Genomic DNA, 21546 nt, shown 5'->3' with positions numbered 1-21546 from the left:
ACAGTTTTAGCCACGAGAAAAATGACTAACACACGTTGGTAGAACAATGAAAGACAATGCAATTTAGTATTAAATTTTTTTATGAGACAGGAATGTTATTTTGCATAATGACAACTGCAAAGTAAAGGTTTATTGAACATGAAGGAACCTTACAGTTCCCTATTGACAAGGCACTATGACCTCTAAATTAATTAAGAGCTGGATGTTGATGTGTGTGAGTAAAAAAAAAAAAAAAAATCCAGGCCACTAAACAGCTATGTTGTGTACCCCCAACCTAAAGACATCATTAGTGCATGCCCACGCACAGTTTTGAGACTTCAGCATAAACACCTGATGGAAGGCCATGGGAGGATCATCATCTGCCTGTAGCAGGACAAAAAAGAAACTTTTATAAGCTGAAATGCATCAGATATTAAGCACAGAATTATCGTATAAAAGCTGTGTGAGCTATCGCAGACGGTTAGCATTAACAAAAACGTGGAGCAGGTGTAAACAACAAGTCAGTGGGAGTTAACTTTGTGTTGTATGTTTGTGAATCTGGTGACTACTCAGACTTATCAATTAAAATGTACTAGCTTACCTGTAACTGTCCAAAGACCATGATGAGGATACAACTATCTATTGTTGGCTGGAAGTCTTGTTCTGTGATTATGTGCTTAATACGCTTGAAAGGCAGGTTCTGTGGGTGACAAGATTATTTGGATGAACACCTAGGAACAAGTATAAAAATGCTGACATTTTAAGTAATTCCTATGAATTGTAATTAACGTCAATTATCTGTGAAAAGATGCTTACTACTAGCTTGCCAGCAATGGCTTCTCTCCCTTGAAATGGTGATCCTTCCCATGTCAAACACGCGTCAGCCGACTGAAGAGGGAGGGGGAAAAAAAAAGGGCGTTGGTTCAGGAAATGCACGCACAATCATTTTATCTAACCAAGCATAATGGAACAATGGCTTGTCACTGTTGTGTTACTAAAAATGACTTACATATAGGTTAGCAAGGCCCAGCCTGTTGGTATTATCAAACTGGTTATAATATTCCTGGACAAAGCCCTCTCCGATCTTTTGCCACAATTCTTTCTCACAAGCCATGTGTGAAACTTTGGATCTGTAAAAGAAGAGTCAGTCAAAGTTAAAGTGGCTCAATACAAACATGGTGATGATCACATTATCCAACATAAGTGTCAAAAATCACAATTATATCAAAATGAAGCGTCCATTAGAAATAAAATTAATGAATCACATTTTTAGAAGCATCAGCCAAATGTCGGCTTACATTGATTCGCCTTGCACAACATTTACATGTAATACATGCAGGACGACCTGGTAGTTTATGCAATTAAAACTCAGTGTATTTTTTCTTAAGCAAACCTGGTCTTAATATACTGTCAACTGCATCTTCCGTCATGAAGAGGACATATAGTTAATTTGCAAAAGGTACAAACAAAACTCTCTTTGAGGCTATAGAGATATAAGCGACGAGGTGCCCTTTAAACTGAGAAACATTTGTTCATTCATAGCTGTAAAGATGGAAAGGCATATAACCGGCTCACACAATGACGTGACCAATTAGATTTAGCGACCCAAAAAACAAAAATGTCGCTCCATAGTATTTAGATAAAATTTGGTCTGAAAACAACCTGCCACAAACCGGAAATCATGCGTAAACATCCTGTAAAGGCTATGATACCAACATTTGCAGTAGCTTAAAAGTCCTGATTAGGACACGGAATATGATGTCTAGAGGACAGAAGTTGGTGTTACACCTTCCGCTTTATGTGGAGCTAAGTTCTCCCACGATTTAAAGTGATACTCCGGAGTAGATTCAACCTGGGGTCATTTGAACGGTGATATCCAGCCAAGTAGCCCACCCGCAGTTTTTTCGATATTGGCTGAACATCAGCTGAGTTACTGAGTTATCCCAAATAGCTTCGTACAAGGGTTAATGGATCCTGGTCCGTATCTCCAAAATTACCACACTAAAATCACATGCCATGACACCAAACTTCTACAGGAGTACAAATATGGTCTGTACTCACCAAACGATGCATTTGGAAGTTTGAAAATAGTCCAGGAGTTAATTATTATCAACACAAGCCTGATAGCTTCTCTGCAGCTAAAGCTGCGTCGACGTCACTTCAGAGAGCTGCGAGCTTCAAAATAAGATGAAGGTTGATCTACTACTGTAGACAACAAAGCAAGGCTGCTCAGTTTCTCCATTGATAAAATAACTTCACAACTCTACAACATAAAAATTCATAAAAAACATGTAGAATATAGCATATACTTTGTTGTCTACAGTAGTAGCTCAACCCTCATCTTACTTTGAAGCTCCCAGCTCTCTGAAGTGACGTCGACGCAGCTTTAGCTGCAGAGAAGCTATCAGGCTTGTGTTGATAATAATAAACTCCTGGACTATTTTCAAACTTCCAAATGCATCGTTTGGTGAGTACAGACCATATTTGTACTCCTGTAGAAGTTTGGTGTCATGGCATGTGATTTTAGTGTGGTAATTTTGGAGATACGGACCAGGATCCATTAACCCTTGTACGAAGCAATTCGGGATAACTCAGTAACTCAGCTGATGTTCAGCCAATATCGAAAAAACTGCGGGTGGGCTACTTGGCTGGATATCACGGTTCAAATGACCCCAGGTTGAATCTACTCCGGAGTATCACTTTAAATGAGGTTAGAGGACAAACTAGTGCAGCATTGTTTAGTGACACGTTATAAATTCTGCTAACGAGAGGGCCGGGGGCTCGTCTGATCCTTGGACGAGTTAGCTTGTACAAGCAATGTATGTATTGTGATACAGCTTAACTCTAAACTTTATCCAACGTTAAACCACTACTGGTTGAACAGTAACGTCACTAGCACGAGCGAAGCATGGGCATTTCTCGGAACTACTTTTTTCCACCGTCTGGACATTTTTCACGAAGTTATCTTAATTTCACTCGCCTAAATAAGGGGTGATAAAACAATAATCTTTGACAAACATTTGATACAAAAGGTATTTCACCGTGTACGACAGTTTAGCTTACTTTTTTCCACCAACAGGCAGGTCAGCGTGGAAGAGTTAACTGAAGTAACTGCTATATGTTCCCGCTTCAACGGAGCTCTGACCAACTTATGACGCCATCTCAAACTAACCAATGACAGCACTGATGTGGCTTTGCCCTGGTTTCAGGCTGTCAGGTATCAGAGAACGTCTAATGTAGACGGGCTCTAAAGGTATTCAAAGGAAACCATCTGCATTTACGCTGTTATTTTTAATTATCTTGAAAGAAGTTTAAACATTTTATTGTCCTCATAGTTTCTTAAAACTAAAGGACAAGTGAAAATAGAGGCATAGGTGTACAGTTTTAATTCTGCCTTCGTTTTAAACGTATTCAATTATGTTCTGAATCAGTATGGATTTCATGTCAGACAAGCGACGAAAATGTAGTCGTGACCAGTCATTGTTATCCGTGATGTTAATTCTAAATCGTTGTTGAATAAGTGTTAAAAGAGATAGCTAGGTGGACTTCCTTGAAATTTCAAGGCCATAAATCATTTTAAAAAAACCCACTGTACAATAAATAATGGGACATGAAACAAAAACTTTGTCTTAAATACAGTTTTAATGATTATTTTAAAAATGTAAATCAAAAACAATATGTAAATGCAACATCTTTTACCAACTATTTTGGCAAACAATCAATCATAGCTGTGACCATCGCTGCCATGTTGTGAGGGTGAGGGCCACATCGCATCGTCTTTAGATTAGATTGAAGGTTCCTCCTGTGACTTGAAAATAAAATAAAAAAATCAAATAACAAGTTCATCCTTGGCGAAAAAACATTTAATCATTAACGTGGCGTGTGAAACTAAAACAATTCACTTTTGCGTCTGTGCTTTTTTTTTTTTTTTGAAAAAGGTGCCGTAGGAGAGATGTAGTCCAATGTCATCCACAGCCAGTAAGGTAAGGCTAGATATAAAGAGAAAATTTAGAAATGGAAGACATTAAATGCTTAACCGCGCAAGAGCAATATTGCTTGGGGAGAGTGAGGAGACATACAGAAATATAGGTCAGTTCAGAACAGAGTGCAGGTCTTTAGAAACACCAATGACGGGAATGTAATTTATAAAAAAAGCTGGGTTAATTTTTCACGTATTACATTGAAGAGATCTTTACAGCCACTCTTAAAGTACCATCTTTACAGTGTCCTATTGGCAAGTGGGATGACTTTGGCCTCCCGACTCATTACATTTGTAACTCAACACCGTTTCCTTGGGAAAGCTAAACTGAAAGACCCATTTAGGCACTTTTAAAATCATGTTGCTACAGTTCCGTGCTTGTTGCTGCCAGTAAAATGACACTCGAAAATGTAGAATGTCCTTGCGCACTTGACTTCCAGTGAGTTGTTCAAAAAAGGCTGCTATTGCTTCTTTGAGGCCACTGCACCGATAGATCCTCTTCCAAGGGATGGCAGTAGAAGTTGTGAGTACAGTTTTACCCAACTGGCCTCTGAGGTTAGGACCAAGCTCTGTTTAGACGTTCTGCTACGTCACTGTTCTGCCTGTGATGTGAAATAATCATCTGACCGGAACACGCTGGGGATCTCTTGACGCTGATGTGGCGCTGGCCTTCGTGGGCTGGCCTGTTTCTGTGAGTGAAGAGACACATGTTAAACCTAATCTTTTTAATAGCACTGACTGAGGTAGAAATCGAAATGTTTTTGAAGGTTTGCAAGTAGGTCTCATGGTAAAAGGGTCTCTTACGGGTAATTACAGGTAAAAGCAGTCAGGCAACACAAAACTCAAACTTCACAACTGGATTGATGAACTCTTACATTTAAGAAGCCTGGGACACTCATTGTGCGGAGTATCTTCTTGAAAGCGCTCGGTAGGGTTCCTAATTCTCCCTCTGCCTGCGTCACCTGCTCCTCCATTGCGCCAACGTTGGCTCCGACCATCTTTACAAAAGCCTGCAGCCACACGAGAGCAAGGAGGCAACAAAATCAAATCAAGAATATATACACAAATGACTTAAGCCAGGAAATATGACAATTTTGATGACAGACGTCGAATAATTCAGACACTTCCGTTTCTTTTACAGGGAGGGAGGATACATGTACATGCACACCAATATTTGCAGCCAAAAGCCTTCATAACATCCATATCTAACGAAACACAGAGCATTATTTGGGTTTCTCTGTCATCCCATAAGTGTGCTTTATTTTTTCCTGCTATGCACCAACTCTGCTGCCAAACGTTATGACTGAAACAAACAGCCTGATCTAAGAAAACAAGTCCAAAAAAAGGGACTAGGGTCTGGGATAGGGTCAGTATATGGCTGTGCATGTAAACATTTGCAGATGAACCACGTTTAGATGAAAAACAGGCAGGGGAAAAAAAACATAATAGATGCAGAAAAAACAGAAAATGTTTTCTGAAAACGTACAGAGACGGTCCTTTTCCATTAGGAAATTTAAATGTTTTTCCATCGGTACATAGACTTATGAAAGAATTAATTAACAAAAAATAAAATCTCGGAGTCCAGACTCTACACCCTGTGAAGCATAATTTATGATGAAACATCAGCTTTTTGTTGAGCCTTCAGTGTGGTCCGACATGCAGCGAAGCAGACCACAAAAACTGTAATTGGTCAGCTTAGTATGTATTTACACGACATAATGCTTAAAGCAACGCGGGACAATTTGACAAATTTCTTGCTCTTTGGCTGCCCCTACAGTTGTGGGATGTAAAACCACAGTGATAGAAACAAACGTCAGCCCTGCGAATAACACGGCCACACAGATGAGTGTGTTGCCACGCTGGCGAGGCCACAAAGACGCCATCAAAAGCCTATAAAAATGTCATAGGGCTGTAAACCAAAAACGATATGACGTGGGGATGAAAACCAAATTTGTGAATCGTGGCATCTGAGCCCCGGGCGATAAAGGCAGTTTCAGGCCCGGTAACGTGCACAACAAAAGTCAGTGCACTTCAAAATGAGTCAAAAGCACAAACCGGTCAACATTTATTATTCCTAACGCACTCACAGATTTCTTTTTTTTTTTTTTCAGACATTGACCACCTAATCTGCACAGTTTGCTGTGGTTACAGTTTAGGCGTCAGATGACTGCTGATGCTGGTCTTTAAAGCAATACAATGTAACTTCTCAAAAAGCCCATTATGGAGCTCCCCCTACAGGCTTGGAGGTAATGTACGGTTACACTGTTGTAAATACAACACCCTTTCGCTTTCACGTTTCACATTTGTTGACGAACCGGCGAGGAGTCAGAAGGTGCAAGCTATGTCGACCGAGAAGGTAAGAGTAATCAAATGTACCTGGGAGCGTGAGAGGGGTCTATTTGTTTTTGCGGTAGGTGTGCCAGAAAGCAAGTCGAAGTACTTCCGCTCAGCTCCCGGGCCGCTCCAGCAAAGTTACATAGCGCAGTTTTTCCAACTCAGACCCCCGAAGGGCATAGGAGACAGGCCAATCGTAATATTAAAACTCATTCTAGCCGCACAATTTTTTTTCAAGCTGTTATTTTAAGGTAGAAATGTTACATAGTATTGCTTTAAGCTTTGCTTTTATAGAAGTTCTCCTTTGTGACTGCCTGCAGTAAATCAAAAGGCTGGCGGTTTAACCCCTGGCTTTCCCACGTCAAACTGTCCTTGGAAAGGATACTGAATCGCACTGAGGTAAAAACTTCCAACCATATGTTGGGATGTGAGAGACGAAAAAAAGATGTCAAGAAAGTCAATTTAAAGGGATATGCCACCCCCAGGCCAAATTAAGTGTATCCCGCATTCCCGAGACATAAATAAGTGTGTGGGAGCGTTTTCCTGGCGACCCAGGCATTGTCCGAATCTCACAGCACTGACCACTGCTTGGTTTCGCGTAATACCTCCATGCTAGCGTCGCCAATCGAAATATTTCGCCCAACGTGAATTAATTTACTTGATTTACCTTCTAATTACTGTGTGAGTGGTGTACTTTCACATCGAGTGCAAATGACTGTGTAAATCTACACGGAAGGCTTGGTTTGCTCATGTCGGTTTGGGAACTAGTTTCCGGTGCGGAAAACACAGCCGAAGCACACTCCCCGCTACGTCATTGGGAATCCCCAACCCCACTGTCCCATCTGTGTTCGAAACAGAGGTTGAGCGGAGTAATATTTCAATTGGCGACGCTAGCATGGAGGTATTACGCGAAACCAAGCAGTGGTCAGTGCTGTGAGATTCGGACAATGCCTGGGTCGCCAGGAAAACGCTCCCACACACTTATTTATGTCTCGGGAATGCGGGATACACTTAATTTGGCCTGGGGGTGGCGTATCCCTTTAAGTAGCGAGAGCATCTGGGTTATAAAGCACATGTGGATATGTGACAGCGAACACATTTTATTGTAGTCCAAAGTGTCTATAATGGATCGGGATACAAACTGTAAATGTTTAAAATTAAGATTTAGGTTGTCCTTTTTCTCTTGAGAGGATGAAACTGTATTTAGTTGTTTATTTACTAAGAAACTTCCCACGTTCTGTTTAGATCACACCTTACGAAGAGTTTCATTCTACTTTCAGGGTAAAAAAAAAAATAATAATCCCTGTTAGTGTTTTCAGGAGTCTGCTTTTAGTCATGCCTTCTGTTGGACTGGATGTACAAATTAACAGTTTGTGTATATCACGACAAGCCACTTTCTTCCTCTCAAAGTTATGACTTACCTCTAACTTATCAATTCTTCTGTATATTTGCCTCATCTCATCTGACTTCTGTTGGATTTGAGGTAGATTTTCATTTACTATCTGGGAGGTGTCATTACGGATCTGGCGACGAAACACAAACAGCTCACAAGTCAAATAATGAGATGTAGCATACAAATAAACCTCTAGTATCTGATCAACGGATCACACTTACCATATCCAGCATCCCAACAAACTCATCTACTCTTGTCAGCATTTCTTCCAAGCTTTTCTCCAAGCACAAGATCTAAAAGAGAAATCGTTACAAGAGAGGCACGTGTCATACTGTACATACCTACTACATTGGCCAAGCTCAATGTTATGAGAGAGCTTCTGGGCTTCAAATTCAGCCCCCCCACACACCAGCTTCAGCTGAAATTCAGTGCATTAGTATTGTAAGAAATGGAACCACAGGCTTAAAACACAGCGTTCTTTGTCTGTCCAAGAGGCCGGTTTTAGTATAAACTGCCTTGTGTCATGCCTATCCACTTAATGATACAGACAACTGTCACTGTGGTGGAAACAAGCGGCACTTGTTGTTTTGTGTGGGCTGCGAGGGCCAGCACCCCCTAGACATGTCAGACTTTTTTGTAAATAACTTAAAAATTCACCCATATCATCTAAACCACTGTGTTTGGACGTAAGTGACCCGAAATCTTCAGGAAAGCTGTGGCTGCAAGCAGTGCAGACAAACCATAAACAAAGAGCTAACGCTAACTTCGCCGGTCAGTCCGAGCATCTTAACAAGGCTTCACAAACCTCCTCTCCAGCTGTCGCCCTGATGTAGGAGGAATAGTCGAGGGCGGTTTGTCTCAGGACTTCGTCGTCCCGCTCTGAGTCGTGCTGGTCGCTTGTCCCGTGCGGCGCCGCTTCGTCGAGGCTCGGGCTCCGAGGAAATACGTTAGCTGCTGCCGCCGCTCCGAAGCTGGGGCTCTGCGACACGGTGCCGCTGCTGAGGATGTCGCTCACCATGGACAAACTGCTCGCACTTTGAGAGACGATGCCGCTGTCCCTGCTTATCTCCGCGCTGGACTCCTCGAGAGGAGACAGCAGGCCCACCCTGTCGATCCGGTGATGGTCCATGTCGCCCGTATTTCTTTTTCTGTTCTACTGCCGTGTTTTGCTTTGTCAACTGACTCAGTCACGTGTGCTGTACTCTGGACGGGAGCCCGCGAGGCTAAAAAAAAAAAAAAAAAAAAAAAAAATGTAGGTATTCACAACAAAGCGTGAACAAAACTTCCCTCTTTCAGAATGTAACTGAAATTTTTTATTAAAACGGACGAATAACTAGTAATTAGTCCTTAGCAAGGCTAGTGCTGTCAATGTGTCTTGATAAGACACTTTCATGCTACAATATTGTTTAGTAAAAAAAAAAAAAATCCCCTCCGTTGAAATCACCAAGTGATAGAGCCCAGGTATTCCTGATTGGTGACCAGTAGACCTTACTAAAGTTTCTCAGTTAGGTCATCGGCTGCCACGTGCTTTGGTATTGATACCACAAGTCCCTCTGAAAGGATGGAATATCATTCATTTAGCAAAAAAAAAGTCTCATTTGGTCCTAAATGTTCAGTAGAGGTTTAATTAGGTTGAGATGAGGTCACAACGGAAGCTATAGCGTATGATTCCCATTGATATTATTAGTCACAAATCATAGCATTCAGTGACCCTTCCTACCCTTTTGAAATGGGTGTTGTCGTTCTGCAAGAGATTACTCCCATCTGGATTTAAATATTTGATCATAAAATAAAGGTGATGACTCAGAACAACTTTGTATTGAAGAAATAAAAGACTCAGGTTTTTCCCGTTTTGGTCTGTTGTCTCTTTCATGTCGTTACATTCTCTGCCAGCAGATGGCAGCCGTAATAACCACATGGCTGTGGCCTAATTGTGGGTCATGCATTGTTGAAAGGGTCTATTCCAACTTTCAACTTCTAGAGGACTTGTGGGAAATAGCTTGTTGTTATACTATGTGTTGAAAGCCTTTAATTGTTCTCAAAACAAAATATATACGCTTGTTGACATGTCTGAGTGGAAGAATTTCGAGTGGTCCCTTAAGTGGTAGCCTTTAGTTTTTTTCCCCCCAAATCATATTGTGAATTTCCTCACTTTATTACCCCCTACTTTGTATTAGCTCTTTAACAAGCCTTTTTAAGTTTGAATCAGTTTATACTTTAGTTGTAAAAGGATGAACAGCATGCATCTTTCAGCATAATGACCAGCTGTGTGTGCTCTCCCTCTGCTTATACAATGACACAGATGGCAAAGATTTATTTTGTGACATTCAGGACGCAGATCTCCCACGTAACCCACCACCTGTGGATTGGTGGTGCATATTAGCTCTGCGTCGAGCTGTTTGAGCAGATTGGCATCCTGAGTAAACAGGACAGACAAACATTCATTAGTAGGGAGGTGAAAGAAGTTCGCTCATGCTGCTGCAGGGCCTCAACACATGTCAAAGATACATTCCAAGTGAAGGTTGGTTGTAGCCAAAGGCCAAATGACGATAAAGACTGGTTGTGCCTGACTAAAGGAATTCAACCTTCGGATAGTTTTCGTCTTACTTTGTGATGTCTAAAGGAAATTATTTTGGGAAAGTTTGGCCTCAATGTCTTAGCATTCCCCTCAATCTGACAATGACCTCCAGCAGGTATGGGTTTGCTGGATTTAACTGGAGATTTTCACCACAAGAATGAGGTTAAAATAACAAAATATTCTTATTGTGCTCTACATTGCTCATCTTGAGTTATCAGTGAGTTTGACAAAGGCAAAAAATCTTTTACATTAGCGACAGGAAATTCCAGAAACTTGGGGGGGCAGAGTCATACTTGCCACTTCATGCCTCGTGGTTATGAATTCCCGGTTTAAAAATACTGCTGTTGAAGAAACCCGGGGTGTCCGCCTCTGAAGATTCCTTCAGCTATCAGCTATGAGTCTGAAGCAGAGCTTCTGACTTTTGTTTAGAGGTGTTGAGACGAAAAAAATGGGATCTTTCTGTAATACGTCAAAGTGACGTGAATCTTCTGCATTTGGAAGAAAAATGCTTTACTCTGCCACAAATTAAATTACACTTAAAATATTACATGCTGCATATATTTAGGTTTAATGGCTGTAGTTAGAGTGAGCTGGACAGCTCAAACACAGATATAAATGTATAAATGATGGTTTTCGAAATGAAACAAACAATAAATGTTGAAGAAAAACAATCATTCCAGTTAGCATGAATTTGAGATGGAATAATTTATTGAAACAGATACAAGGATTTGATCACAATCATCGTTGCATAAAAGACACATTAAAAAAAAAAAAATCTACATAGCACTTATCAGAATATAGGAAATATAGATTTACTCTTTAAAAAAAGAATTCATAAGCAACCCCAAGTTGGTCCCATTATTAAGAATGAAAAGGATTTTAATAAGTGGTCACTAAAAAATGATACCAGGCTGTTGGCACATTCGGAACTCTAAGCTACAATGGACTCAAAAGGACAAAAAACTTGTTCTGATGCTTATTAAGAACATAGAAATCTTCTCATGTAAGACAAAAAGAACTTCTACAAATACAAGAAATATATACATATCCTTATTGGAAACTTCCTATAGTCAATCATCCTGTAAAAAACCATCAGAAGTTACATAGTAAGTATCTTACAAAACACACATGCTCATTTTTACCTGGCCTGGTGGTCCAGTTTAGTCTCTGGGCAGCTGGGATGTTTATGTGTCTGTGTTTGTAAGTATTATAGGGTAATGACGGTGCCATCCTCCTCCACCCCTCCCTTGGGAAGTGCAAGACTGTGTCGTGGGTCCGTTTTCAGAGAGCTGAGGATTTTGTGCAGACTGCCGTTGCTGTGGCGGAGGGCTGGGTTGCTGCTGTGATGCAGAGGCTGTGGGTGATGGTGACTGTGCTGAGGCTGAGGCTGTTGGTGCTGGTTGTGCTTAAGGTTCAGGTCTCTGTGGAGCTGGTGGCTCAGGCTGCTGTGATAATGGTGGTGGGACCCTCCGTTCAGACTTGTCTGGGAGTAAAGGGAGGCAGTGGAGACCACTGATAATGGACGCGTCGGGGGGCTCGGCGGAGCTGCCGGGCCTGACACTGTTGTCGGTGTCTGCTGGTGCGTGCGAGACGCGCTAGATGCTAAAGAGGCATTGGACCGCTGAGATGGCCGCTTGAGGCTGCTCTCAATGACAATATCGGTGTCCTCGTCACTCTCCAGGTCGTCATGGTAGCCATGTGCTCCGGGGCATATCTCCCGCGCTGAGGCCATGGACAAAGTTGGGTAACCGGTTGACCCGCTGCTGTCAGACGACTGGCCTGAGCTGCCAGAGATTCTACTACTGCGAACCACATTGTTGCGCTGGTTCACCGGTTTGACTGTCACGATCAAGTTGTGACTGTTTGCAATCATCATATCCGTTACCTGATCTAATGACTTTCCTGTCACTTCAATGCCATTCACCTCCAGAACCTCATCATTAACCGCCAGCAGGCCGGTGCTCTCTGCCAACCCTCCGGGAACCAGTCGAGATATGAAGATGCCCGGGACTTTTTCCAGGCCGTGAGGCGTCACGCGAACGCTGGTTCCATCTCGAATGTAAAAACCCAGGGGTTTGTCAGAGCCGTGACGATACAGCCGAACACGGCGGTGAGATTCAGGTAGGATGTCCACGTCGATGATGGAGGAAACGGGCCGGAAGTCCTTTGGTATGCTGATGTGAATGTGAGGACGCTTGCGTGCAATATCGTTGTTGCGCAGCGTCACAACTGCCTTTTTCTTACGAGTTATTGTGTTGGTGCCAAAGGTACTGTAGTCCACCTCCTCTGCAAACACACAAAGAAGAAGGGGAGACAGAGATAAATGAGATGTTCAGTACTCCAGTGGTGCAAGCACATTCTTTTATTCATGTGTATTTTCTTCTGTGCTGAAGCTATCTAAAGGCAGAGAAGAGTTAAAAGAATTGCATGATTTCTCCACTATTTACCACATCTTTAAATCAAACCACCTGCCTTACAAACTCAGCAACCTTTGTTCAAACCCCACACAGATGTGACTGAAAAGAATTTCCCTGTGAAGAAGCTGCTCATCATTTAAAGCCTTTTTATTCCAGATGTGACAGTTTTATTATTAAAGTTTTATTATTAAAAAGATAAAAGTGAAGGTCAGCATGCTGATTCATTCCACAAATATTCAAGAAAAAAGTTTAAACAAGTTTAAAATAAAAAAAATAAAAAATCCAACTCAACTCAAACTTGTCCATTAGATTAACTTTCCACCATTACCAAGATACTGTGAGTCTTTTGTGTGTGCACTTTTGTAAAAACTGCTGAGTGTGTAGCGCATTCCTGTGCTGACAGAGGAGGCCCACCCCTCTGCTACCAGGCAGCAGCTGCAGGGATTCCCACTTTGCATTTATGCACTCATACACAGGCACATACATGTACCATCCTTCACACAAAACATGGGAAAACAGGACGGTACAATGTGAGAGGAGTGAGCTCAGAGTGAAGGACGGTGTGGTAATCTCAATTACAGCATGAGGTTTCCTGAAATCAGTGGAACAATGAAAGCCTTCATAGTGGACTAGATATCGCCCTGTAATAAGCGAGCAACATCATCGGAATAACTCACAATAATAAGTAAAACTGACAAGTAAAATGCAAGAACAACTGCCAAATGCATTTAATCAGTTCTGAAATAGAGTGTGAGATAGAGAGAAAAACTGTGCTCCATGTTGAATAAATAACTTGATATCTATCTAATCTTCCCCTCTCAGGCAGACAGGAAATCTGGACACAGTAAAGCCCGATGTGACAGGAAGTGAGGGTCCCCCAGTGGGAGCATCAGCTTCTGCACTTCCATGAGTCATGTTTGCCCTATTGTTAGGGGCACCTTTTTTCTAAAATAAAACTGTCATCTTTGTTGTGGCCTGCGCTGTCTTTTTTAACGCGTCTTTTTTCACTGGAATAAATTCAGGGCTTCTGAGAGGAGCCAGGTGGGAAGTCGTTTTCCAGTCTAAGTGGAGCGTGGACATACGCCATACGCCTCCCTCTGCAGTGCTGATGCACCATTAATACATGTGGTCTTCCTCCAGCAGCTCCTATTTCCTCTTGTCAACTAAACACTGGCATGTTTTACTACGGAATAAAAGAAAATGGGTTTGGAGGGTCTTGGGGGACTTTGGGGTGTGCTCACAGTGCATGTCAGAGAAAAGAAGAAGGTTGTGGGAGTCACCATGTACACCACAGTACACGTGGGGGATTGGCAGACTGGGAAAAATAGAATCGTGACAAAAAAAGGAATGATAAATAATATCACTGAAAGAGTACATTTAAGACTCGTGGCTCAGCTTAAAACAATGTTGTCAAATGCTCAAAGACTCAAACCATGCCACTGCGTCTGATACAGAATCGACTGTTCTTTAACTTATTCTAAAAGCAAAACCTTCTGAACATCATCAAACCCCCAAAAGCATGATAATCTTAGTTTTCTGTGCATGTTGTGGCAGAAGTTGATTTGATTGAATCCAGACAAGGCATTTGCCACAGGGCTGGATTTTCTGCCACAAGTGCAAGTCTCTCCTGATGGGAACCATATTGGGGAAGGATTGCAGCAGAGTCTCATTACAGGTTTTTAGTGCAACACCCTCCTTCCACACCCTCACCTCGGTCTGAAAACCAAAGCCACACCACATAGCATGCCACATCATTGGGGTATAAAGTGGGAGAGATGTTCTTTTAGTCAAAAAATTCAATGTGTGCAAACATGACTGTGCTTTCAATGTGCAATGTCTTACAGCTGTTCTCCGAAACCCCATAAGAAGCATATGTTGGGTGTAATTTGTTTTAAGAAAGCTACAAATACAAAGGCATCGGGTGTGTCTGATCCAAGGGTAAAAATGAAAGAAGAAAGTGTTTAGTTAAGCTGAGCAGGAAGCTAGGTCAGGGCTCATAATACACTCGTCACAATCCAACAGGAAGACTACAGATTACAGAGACTATTAGTACATTTGTTTGTTGTGACAATTATATCAATTTCAAGCCATGCAAGTAAAAACAACTAATTTGCTCGTGTCATCCTCACTTTTCCAAAAGCAACTGCAAAATTCCTTAAATTAAGTTGAACAAAATGTTTGGAGCATAAACATAACATAATGTAATCCAACCGATGCTACCACATGCACCAACTTTGTTAATCCCCATACTACTTGTGCATTTCTAGTGATTGCAAATGAAGTAATACCACATAGTTTTTGTAAGCAGGCAAGCCAAGCAAGTAAAGCTAAAGGTATTGCGCAACAATCAAAACAGCCGCAGGTACACTGCAAGTTGCCACTCACGTCTCACTGGTAGAAACAGGATATCTCCATGTGAGAGTTGTATTTACATTTCTCAACAATGGTTCGTCTCATCTGCCTCAGAAATGCAGAGTCAACTTTAGAGTCTTTGGGACTGGTGGATTTGCATACTGGCTAAAAGTTTTTTTCTGTTGAACTTCTACAACCCTTTAAAGCCGGCATGCAAGGTGCTTCGGGAGCAGCGGTAAATTGGCACCACACGCCACCACAGGACAGAAATTGGTCCTCTGTTCAAGAGCATTGTGTGCCTGCGTGTGAGGCGTTAAGAGAAAATTTGTAAATTTTAGTTAATCATGCACATGAAAGTTTGTTTCGTCCATCAGTGGCCATCAATACTGTGCTTGAGGCTGTCTCAACAGAAGTGAGGTCCCAACCTGGCCAAAATGGCAGATGCCCAGCTGAAATCAGCTGACAAGTTTGCTTTTTCTTCAGCAGGCAGCAATTTAAACATCTGTGGCTTTTAGACATAACAGCCTATGACAAAACGTCACTTTGGGCTCTGGAAAATTCTGATGAACACTTTCGCCAACGCTTAAGTTCAATTCATCAAGAAAATATTCAGCAGACGAATGACCTAGAATGGCAACGCACCAGTGGCAGCATGCTTCAGTAGCTCTGGGCATAATTTCTTTGCATCCTGAGATTTCCTAATGAGCTTTTTCTTTTTTCTTTTGTGAAAAAAAGATTTGAGAGATTTTTCTACACTGGTTTGGATGGAATGACTTCTGCTGGAGCTCAGATTTTATACCATCTGTTATGATACGCAACTGTGGCAACAGAAAAGTTGTTTACATGTAGAAACAGCTAATTGAGCTTTCCAAAACCCCAGTCAACCCTGGAATGAGACCCCGAATCCAGATGAGTTAAAAAGAAGATATGTAGAATGCAGGGCAGGGGTAAAACGGAGAGAACGGAGGGGGTTTAAATCATTTCTTTCCTTGATGGTTATGGGAGAAGTGGGATTACTGGCAGATAAATTGGACAGCTTGGAGCCCTGATGAGGATGCAGCATAATATTGAGAAGTCAATATTCTTTGTTCCACGAGTCACTGCAGGAACAACTCTAACACCTCTCTGCCTGGCTTCTAGACTAAACGGGCTGAAAAAAAGCTGCAATATTTGAAGATGCCAAAAAAAATTCAGGGAAGAGGCCTGAAACTACAAGATCCTGTCCGTCTGCATCCATCTGCAGGGCTGGGGTATTCAAAAAAATAAGACTGCAGTCTAAAATAATGCAAAAAAAATAAATAAAAAAAAGACCTTCTTTAGAGTGCAGAAGAAAAACAGACTCATCAAAAGCACCCCAATCTCAAAAGGTGAATGAATACTTCAAAGAAGCTAAAGAAGGATAAACCATCAGGTGTTACAACTTCTAGTTCAGAGTTCTGCCAAGTGTGGGAGACACTAGTGAGCATGCTCCAGTTGATCACACAATGGTTATTGTAACAGCATCTGACAAACCTAATCCCTGCAACACTGGAGCATGATGGTAAGCTAAAGTGAACTGGCTGATCAAAGACACGGCGGGTTACTGCGATACATCAGCAGACTCAACAAAACCTCCGAGCAAAAGCCTGTTTTAAGAACTGGGATGTCAATATTTCCACACTGTTGATTACGTTTAATTATATTAATTGTAATTCACTGATAACAATATGGGATATATAATCATGTAGATGACATATAAATACAGGAAGACATACTGGGTGTGGGCACACCCCAACTGCTTGCGTTTATCTTTAATTTCGCTTTGCACTAAACTTCAGGTCAGGGAATTCCTCTAAAAATCCAGCCAGCTAATGGTGTGATTTACAGCTGAGAGTAATGGAAAAAACATTCAGTCACCTAAATGGTAAAGAGTAGCACATAATCCTGTCTCTTCTTCTATTTTTGGCTTCAGCCCATCCTTCAGTTGCGAAACGTAACACCACAGTTACCACAATACGACAACATAGTGAAATGTAACAACTGAATCAGACACAATAAGCTGCTAAACAAACACCTGACTAAAACATATATACATAGAGTTTAAATACATATACACGCCATACGAATCTTTGACGCACTGGACGAATGTCGAAGACACTTTAGCATGCTTGCCCAGGTAGATATGCTGCAACTCAGGTGTTAAGTTTACCAACATAAGCTGTAGAACAGAGACTAAACTGAGGTGGAAACAGATGTAATCTTTTCATCATTAAAACCCCACAACTCAATGACTTTCCCAACAGAGCAAAGTAAAGCAAACGCAACATACACGACACAGAACAAGAAATCCAATCGGCTATTATTCCCCAAAAGCAACACGTGACGTAATGCAGCAACATTAGTCCTACATCCTGTTATTTTTCTCCAAGATCTTCAGTGGGTAAAAAAAAAAAAAAGTCTTATCCTGTCTTTAACTCTCTGTCTTTTCCTCACTTCCTCTGATGCCGTTGTCTCGGCTCTCTTCACCCCATGTGCCATAGTGTGTGTCAGTTTTTGGTAAAGAATTGTTGTAGTTTTCCTCTATTTTTCCTTATTTCAATAAATAAGTTTGTTTCAAAAGTATCTCGTTACCATGTCGTAAAGCAAAATAACAATTTTCTCAAGACAGTAGCCAGAATGGAATCCAAAGTTGTAAACTGTGGTATCTCAGCCCCAGAGTGCTCCATGGAAATGTGCATAATGAATGTCAGTGTACTTCAAAATGAGTCAGATGCTCATGGAATTAGAGTTCACACTCTGTTGTGATGCTCTAAGGGCATCATGAAAGCTCTCAACATTTTATTGCAGCCATGGTTAACTAGCAGGATTGCCATAAAGTAACAAATGCTTTTCTTCGTTTCAGGGATACTGAAGCCTGAACTCCATGAGCCATTTTAACCAACCCTGTTGAGGTCAAAGGAAGAGGGTCAGAGGTGAGAAGACAGCTTCTGGAAGACACTCTGTGGCTGCCTGCTTGTCTGCACGCTCCGACGCTGAAGGAATGTGGTGGTAAATGTAGTTGGAGATATCTCTGAAATGCTTAAAGATCTGCAAAACTTTACAAGACAGGCGTGGTCTTCACGCCTGTCCTGATACTGTGAAGGTGAAGTGATCCATCACTAGCACATTGTTAATCTTTTCAACAGTGCTTGAACAAGAACTACCTGAATCTTAAAGTCTTGTGGTGCCAAAAAACAAACAAACAAACAAAAATAAAACAACAGACCAATGAGAAACTAGTTTACAAAACTGGTTTCTGTCCAGTTCTCAGTTGCTATTAAATACCCCATGCTGTTTTTAGCTTACAAAGGCAAGGAGAAAGTGGAAAAATAGTCTTTGTTCCACTGAAGCCCACCTCTAGTTAAGCAAAGCTGTGAAAACATGTTCCTTTAAAGTGCTACAGCTTATTCCCAGAATAACCCATTAAAAAGGTAAGAATCTAAGAGTTTTATGAACAACCATTAGGCTGTTTCTGCACACTTGTTCCTGGCAAATCTTATTACATTTACCACCAACTTACCCTGGCTAAAAACAGAGCGATGGGCATCAGCCGCTGATGAGATAAATTTAGGTGAATTTATGTAAATTAATGGGTCAGAATTAAGGGTGGAAATTAACAGCAAATTTGTATAATGTGTGTCTATGCCTCTAAGTGAGCCCAAATTACAAAGGACGTATAACTACAGGCAAATATCAGCTCCTGGCTTTACATAAGTGAGTGTGCAGCAGCAACAATCCGCTGCAGCACCATAATCACTCAGAAGTTCAGACTAATGATGTTTGAAGAGGTGTTTGTGGTCAGAGTCATGTGTGATATTTCACACAGGGCTTTGTGAAAATTAGCACACGTTGTTGAACAATTTTCTTCTGCCAGAGTTGGCAAAAACAGCAAAGGGACAGGAGAAAATCAAACTACCTGTTGGAACCAAAGCTGGAGTTGATGAACAAATTTAAAGTTTTGTCATGTGATTTTATACCTTCGTCCAACAGCATGTGTGCATGTTTTTCTCTATAATAAATGGAAATCTGAGTTTGGTGGCAAGTAAAAGGATAATATACTGCACAGTATCCCAATCTCTCAACAAAACAAATAATAATGAGTAAAAATATTTGAACAAATTTGACCCTACTTTCTTTTATATGCAGTGTTGCTTCTTTATCAATGAAGAGCCTTCTTTAAATGTGCTTAAGGTGGAGGTGAAAGCATCAACACGCAGCTAACAGCTTTTGCTGTGGCCCCTCAGTGGCGTGACCCCTGATAATATTTTTACCCAGACACTAGCAGCCCGACACAGAAGCCCTTTCAAACCACTTCACACACTAAACAAACACCAGAGGATGGAAAACACTACTTTACAGTAGGGCATTTATTAAGAATTATCATTACAAAAGACATTTATCCAATTTCTCCAATGCTGAGGGCATACACATCTAAACGTTGTGATCATAACTTGCTTTTCTGTTGATAAAGCATGTATAAAGACATAATTGAAAGAAAAAAAAAAAGCTCTCTCTTGAGTTACAAGGAAATATTGCTTCCCGGGAGTGCCAACTTTTCATTTGAAAACTGTGCAGACATAATCAGGCCTGCAATCTTCTCATTCAATTCTCATTTAATCTAATTCAAGGTTACAAATCAGGGTGTTTCCCAGAAATATCACACTGCTGATGGTTTGAGAAAATTCTGTAAATCTCAGGAAAAGTTTACAGTTCTGGATAAACAGAAGTTTCAAACTTCAGACCAGTTTACAGAGGGAACCTTTAGCCCGTAGCCCTGTCCAAAGCACATCCAGCTACAGTCCATCTATGCACGTGACATTCCTGCACCCTGACAACCCCCTTCAGCCCCCATCATGGTCTTCGTCCAAGCGTGACAAAGTGCTTAGTGACAGGAGAGACCACAATCGCAGTTGAGGGGGAGAGACAAGGCACATAGAGAGAATAGTGAATAGCGCTCGACCCTGCTGCCTTTTGCATTAGGTCACTAGATGCTGTGGCAGTGGGCTTCATTTCTGGGCCCCACTCACACTCACACACAGACAGACATGCAACACACAGCTGGTGGCTCCTCACTCTCAAACCCACCAATAATAAGGCAGTGAGTATGAAGGGATGAAACATCACATGACAGAGCAGAGTCTCGCAGGACAAAACAAGGCAGTGGAGGACAATGCCGGTCAGTATGCATCGCTCCCTTTTTTCTAGTTTGAATGACTTTTTTTTATTTATTTTTTCTATCCTGCTTGGTTTCAGAAAAGACATGATTAAATTAAACGCAGAATGCTTTGTACTGCACTCTCCCCATAGCGTTGAGTCAGAAATAGCTGGTTTTCACGGCTCTCCAGTGGTTTCATACAACACGTCCAAACACAGCTAAATGAGCTGAATAGGAAATGTCTACATGCGTCTCCCATGCACCCAAAATGCAATATCTAGCTGACTGCTCAGGGTTTTTTTTTTTCCTTCAGTCAGCTGAAATGTAAGATGCAAATAAAGAATATTCTTGGAGAAGGCTGGGAAGTCTATCTGTGTGCTTAGCAGCTAACTGTTGCCAAGATTTTCAACTAACACTAACATGGAAAGAAAAAAAAACATCCAGACAGAATAAATATCTTTTTTTTTTTTTTTTTTTTTTTAAACAGACAAACATATTTCACATTCTTGGAGAGGAGGCTGAGGCAGAGCCTGAGTGGAAATTTGGAGGAGCTCGATAAACGTACAAGATTATAACAGACAGCTGCAACGACAGGTTTGAGTAGGAACTTAGAAGTTTCAGTGATTTAGTTCATGTATGTTGCATTATTCACCCATCCACTTTCTATACCCTCCTACTAAAATTCAGGGTCTCGGGGGGGTGTGTGTCTATCCCAGCTGCCATTGGGCGAAAGGCGGGGTGATGGACGGGTGACGATACATCATGCTGGATAGAAAATAAACATGCAGCAGTGGGAAGTAATTGATTATATATACTAAAGAACTGCACTTTGCTTTAGTATTCAATTTTTTTATTCTACTATAAAGACTTATTTTACATTTTGCACTGTAAAATTAATTAGTTTGACCTCGAGATAAGGTTTTTGCTTGTGCCACAGTGGCTTACATTGTGTAATTAAATTACTACGCTCACTGAAAGGGATACATTTTTCTTCTTTAGAAGGGTTTTGCGAGATAGTTTTGAGCAGTCAGTGTCTTACCTGGAGTAGAAGCACTCAGAGGGCTCTCGGTTTGAAGAGTCGAGGAGGAATTTGACAGGCGAGCCGAGTTAAAAGCTACTAAGAGAGCTGTGAGAAGAGGGAATTTTTCATCACCCAAGACAACTCAACCCTGCATCAAACGAGAGCTACATATAGCAGATATTTCACCACTACGTCCGACAGTTGTTTATATTGTCACTACTTTCTCAATCGAAGGGCATCCGTGACGGTCCACGTTTTTGCATAAGTCCTGTCAAACCTGCAGAACAGCCGACTACTGGATGTTTCTTTTACAAAGATTT

At 41.3% G+C, this 21546-nt stretch overlaps 3 protein-coding genes across 5 annotated transcripts in view; all 3 read right to left on the bottom strand.

The window, feature by feature from the left end:
• Window positions 1-62: 62 nt before the first annotated feature.
• Window positions 63-3122, bottom strand: LOC142367741 (nuclear transport factor 2-like). 3 transcript variants are annotated; one of them, XM_075449768.1, is made up of 5 exons: window positions 3043-3122; window positions 989-1109; window positions 796-867; window positions 581-679; window positions 63-363 (listed from the first exon to the last, which is right to left on the bottom strand). In XM_075449768.1, exons 2-5 carry the CDS (start codon window positions 1091-1093, stop codon window positions 247-249), a joined length of 393 nt encoding a protein of 130 aa, XP_075305883.1. In that variant the 5' UTR covers window positions 1094-1109; window positions 3043-3122; the 3' UTR covers window positions 63-246. The 3 variants fall into 3 exon arrangements, with proteins under 3 accessions (XP_075305883.1, XP_075305885.1, XP_075305884.1); XM_075449770.1 differs by lacking the exon at window positions 3043-3122 and adding an exon at window positions 1555-1641; XM_075449769.1 differs by lacking the exon at window positions 3043-3122 and adding an exon at window positions 1373-1484.
• Window positions 3123-3625: 503 nt separating this feature from the next.
• bloc1s4 (biogenesis of lysosomal organelles complex-1, subunit 4, cappuccino) lies at window positions 3626-8885 on the bottom strand. The gene is made up of 5 exons (XM_075450083.1): window positions 8491-8885; window positions 7907-7978; window positions 7714-7815; window positions 4834-4968; window positions 3626-4647 (listed from the first exon to the last, which is right to left on the bottom strand). Exons 1-5 carry the CDS (start codon window positions 8812-8814, stop codon window positions 4549-4551), a joined length of 732 nt encoding a protein of 243 aa, XP_075306198.1. The 5' UTR covers window positions 8815-8885; the 3' UTR covers window positions 3626-4548.
• Window positions 8886-10949: 2064 nt separating this feature from the next.
• pard6gb (par-6 family cell polarity regulator gamma b) overlaps window positions 10950-21546 on the bottom strand; it is a 34334-nt gene continuing 23737 nt past the window's right edge. The window contains exon 3 of the mRNA XM_075449847.1: window positions 10950-12549. Within this exon, the coding sequence (XP_075305962.1) occupies window positions 11471-12549 (1079 nt within the window). The 3' untranslated portion in view covers window positions 10950-11470. The remainder of the gene's footprint in view (window positions 12550-21546) is intronic.

Source organism: Odontesthes bonariensis, chromosome 18 (assembly GCF_027942865.1).
Source record: "Odontesthes bonariensis isolate fOdoBon6 chromosome 18, fOdoBon6.hap1, whole genome shotgun sequence".
Classification (NCBI taxonomy): Eukaryota; Metazoa; Chordata; class Actinopteri; order Atheriniformes; family Atherinopsidae; genus Odontesthes; species Odontesthes bonariensis.
The sequence above is the reverse complement of the archived record's forward strand: the minus strand, read 5'-3'. Positions and strand labels throughout refer to the sequence as shown.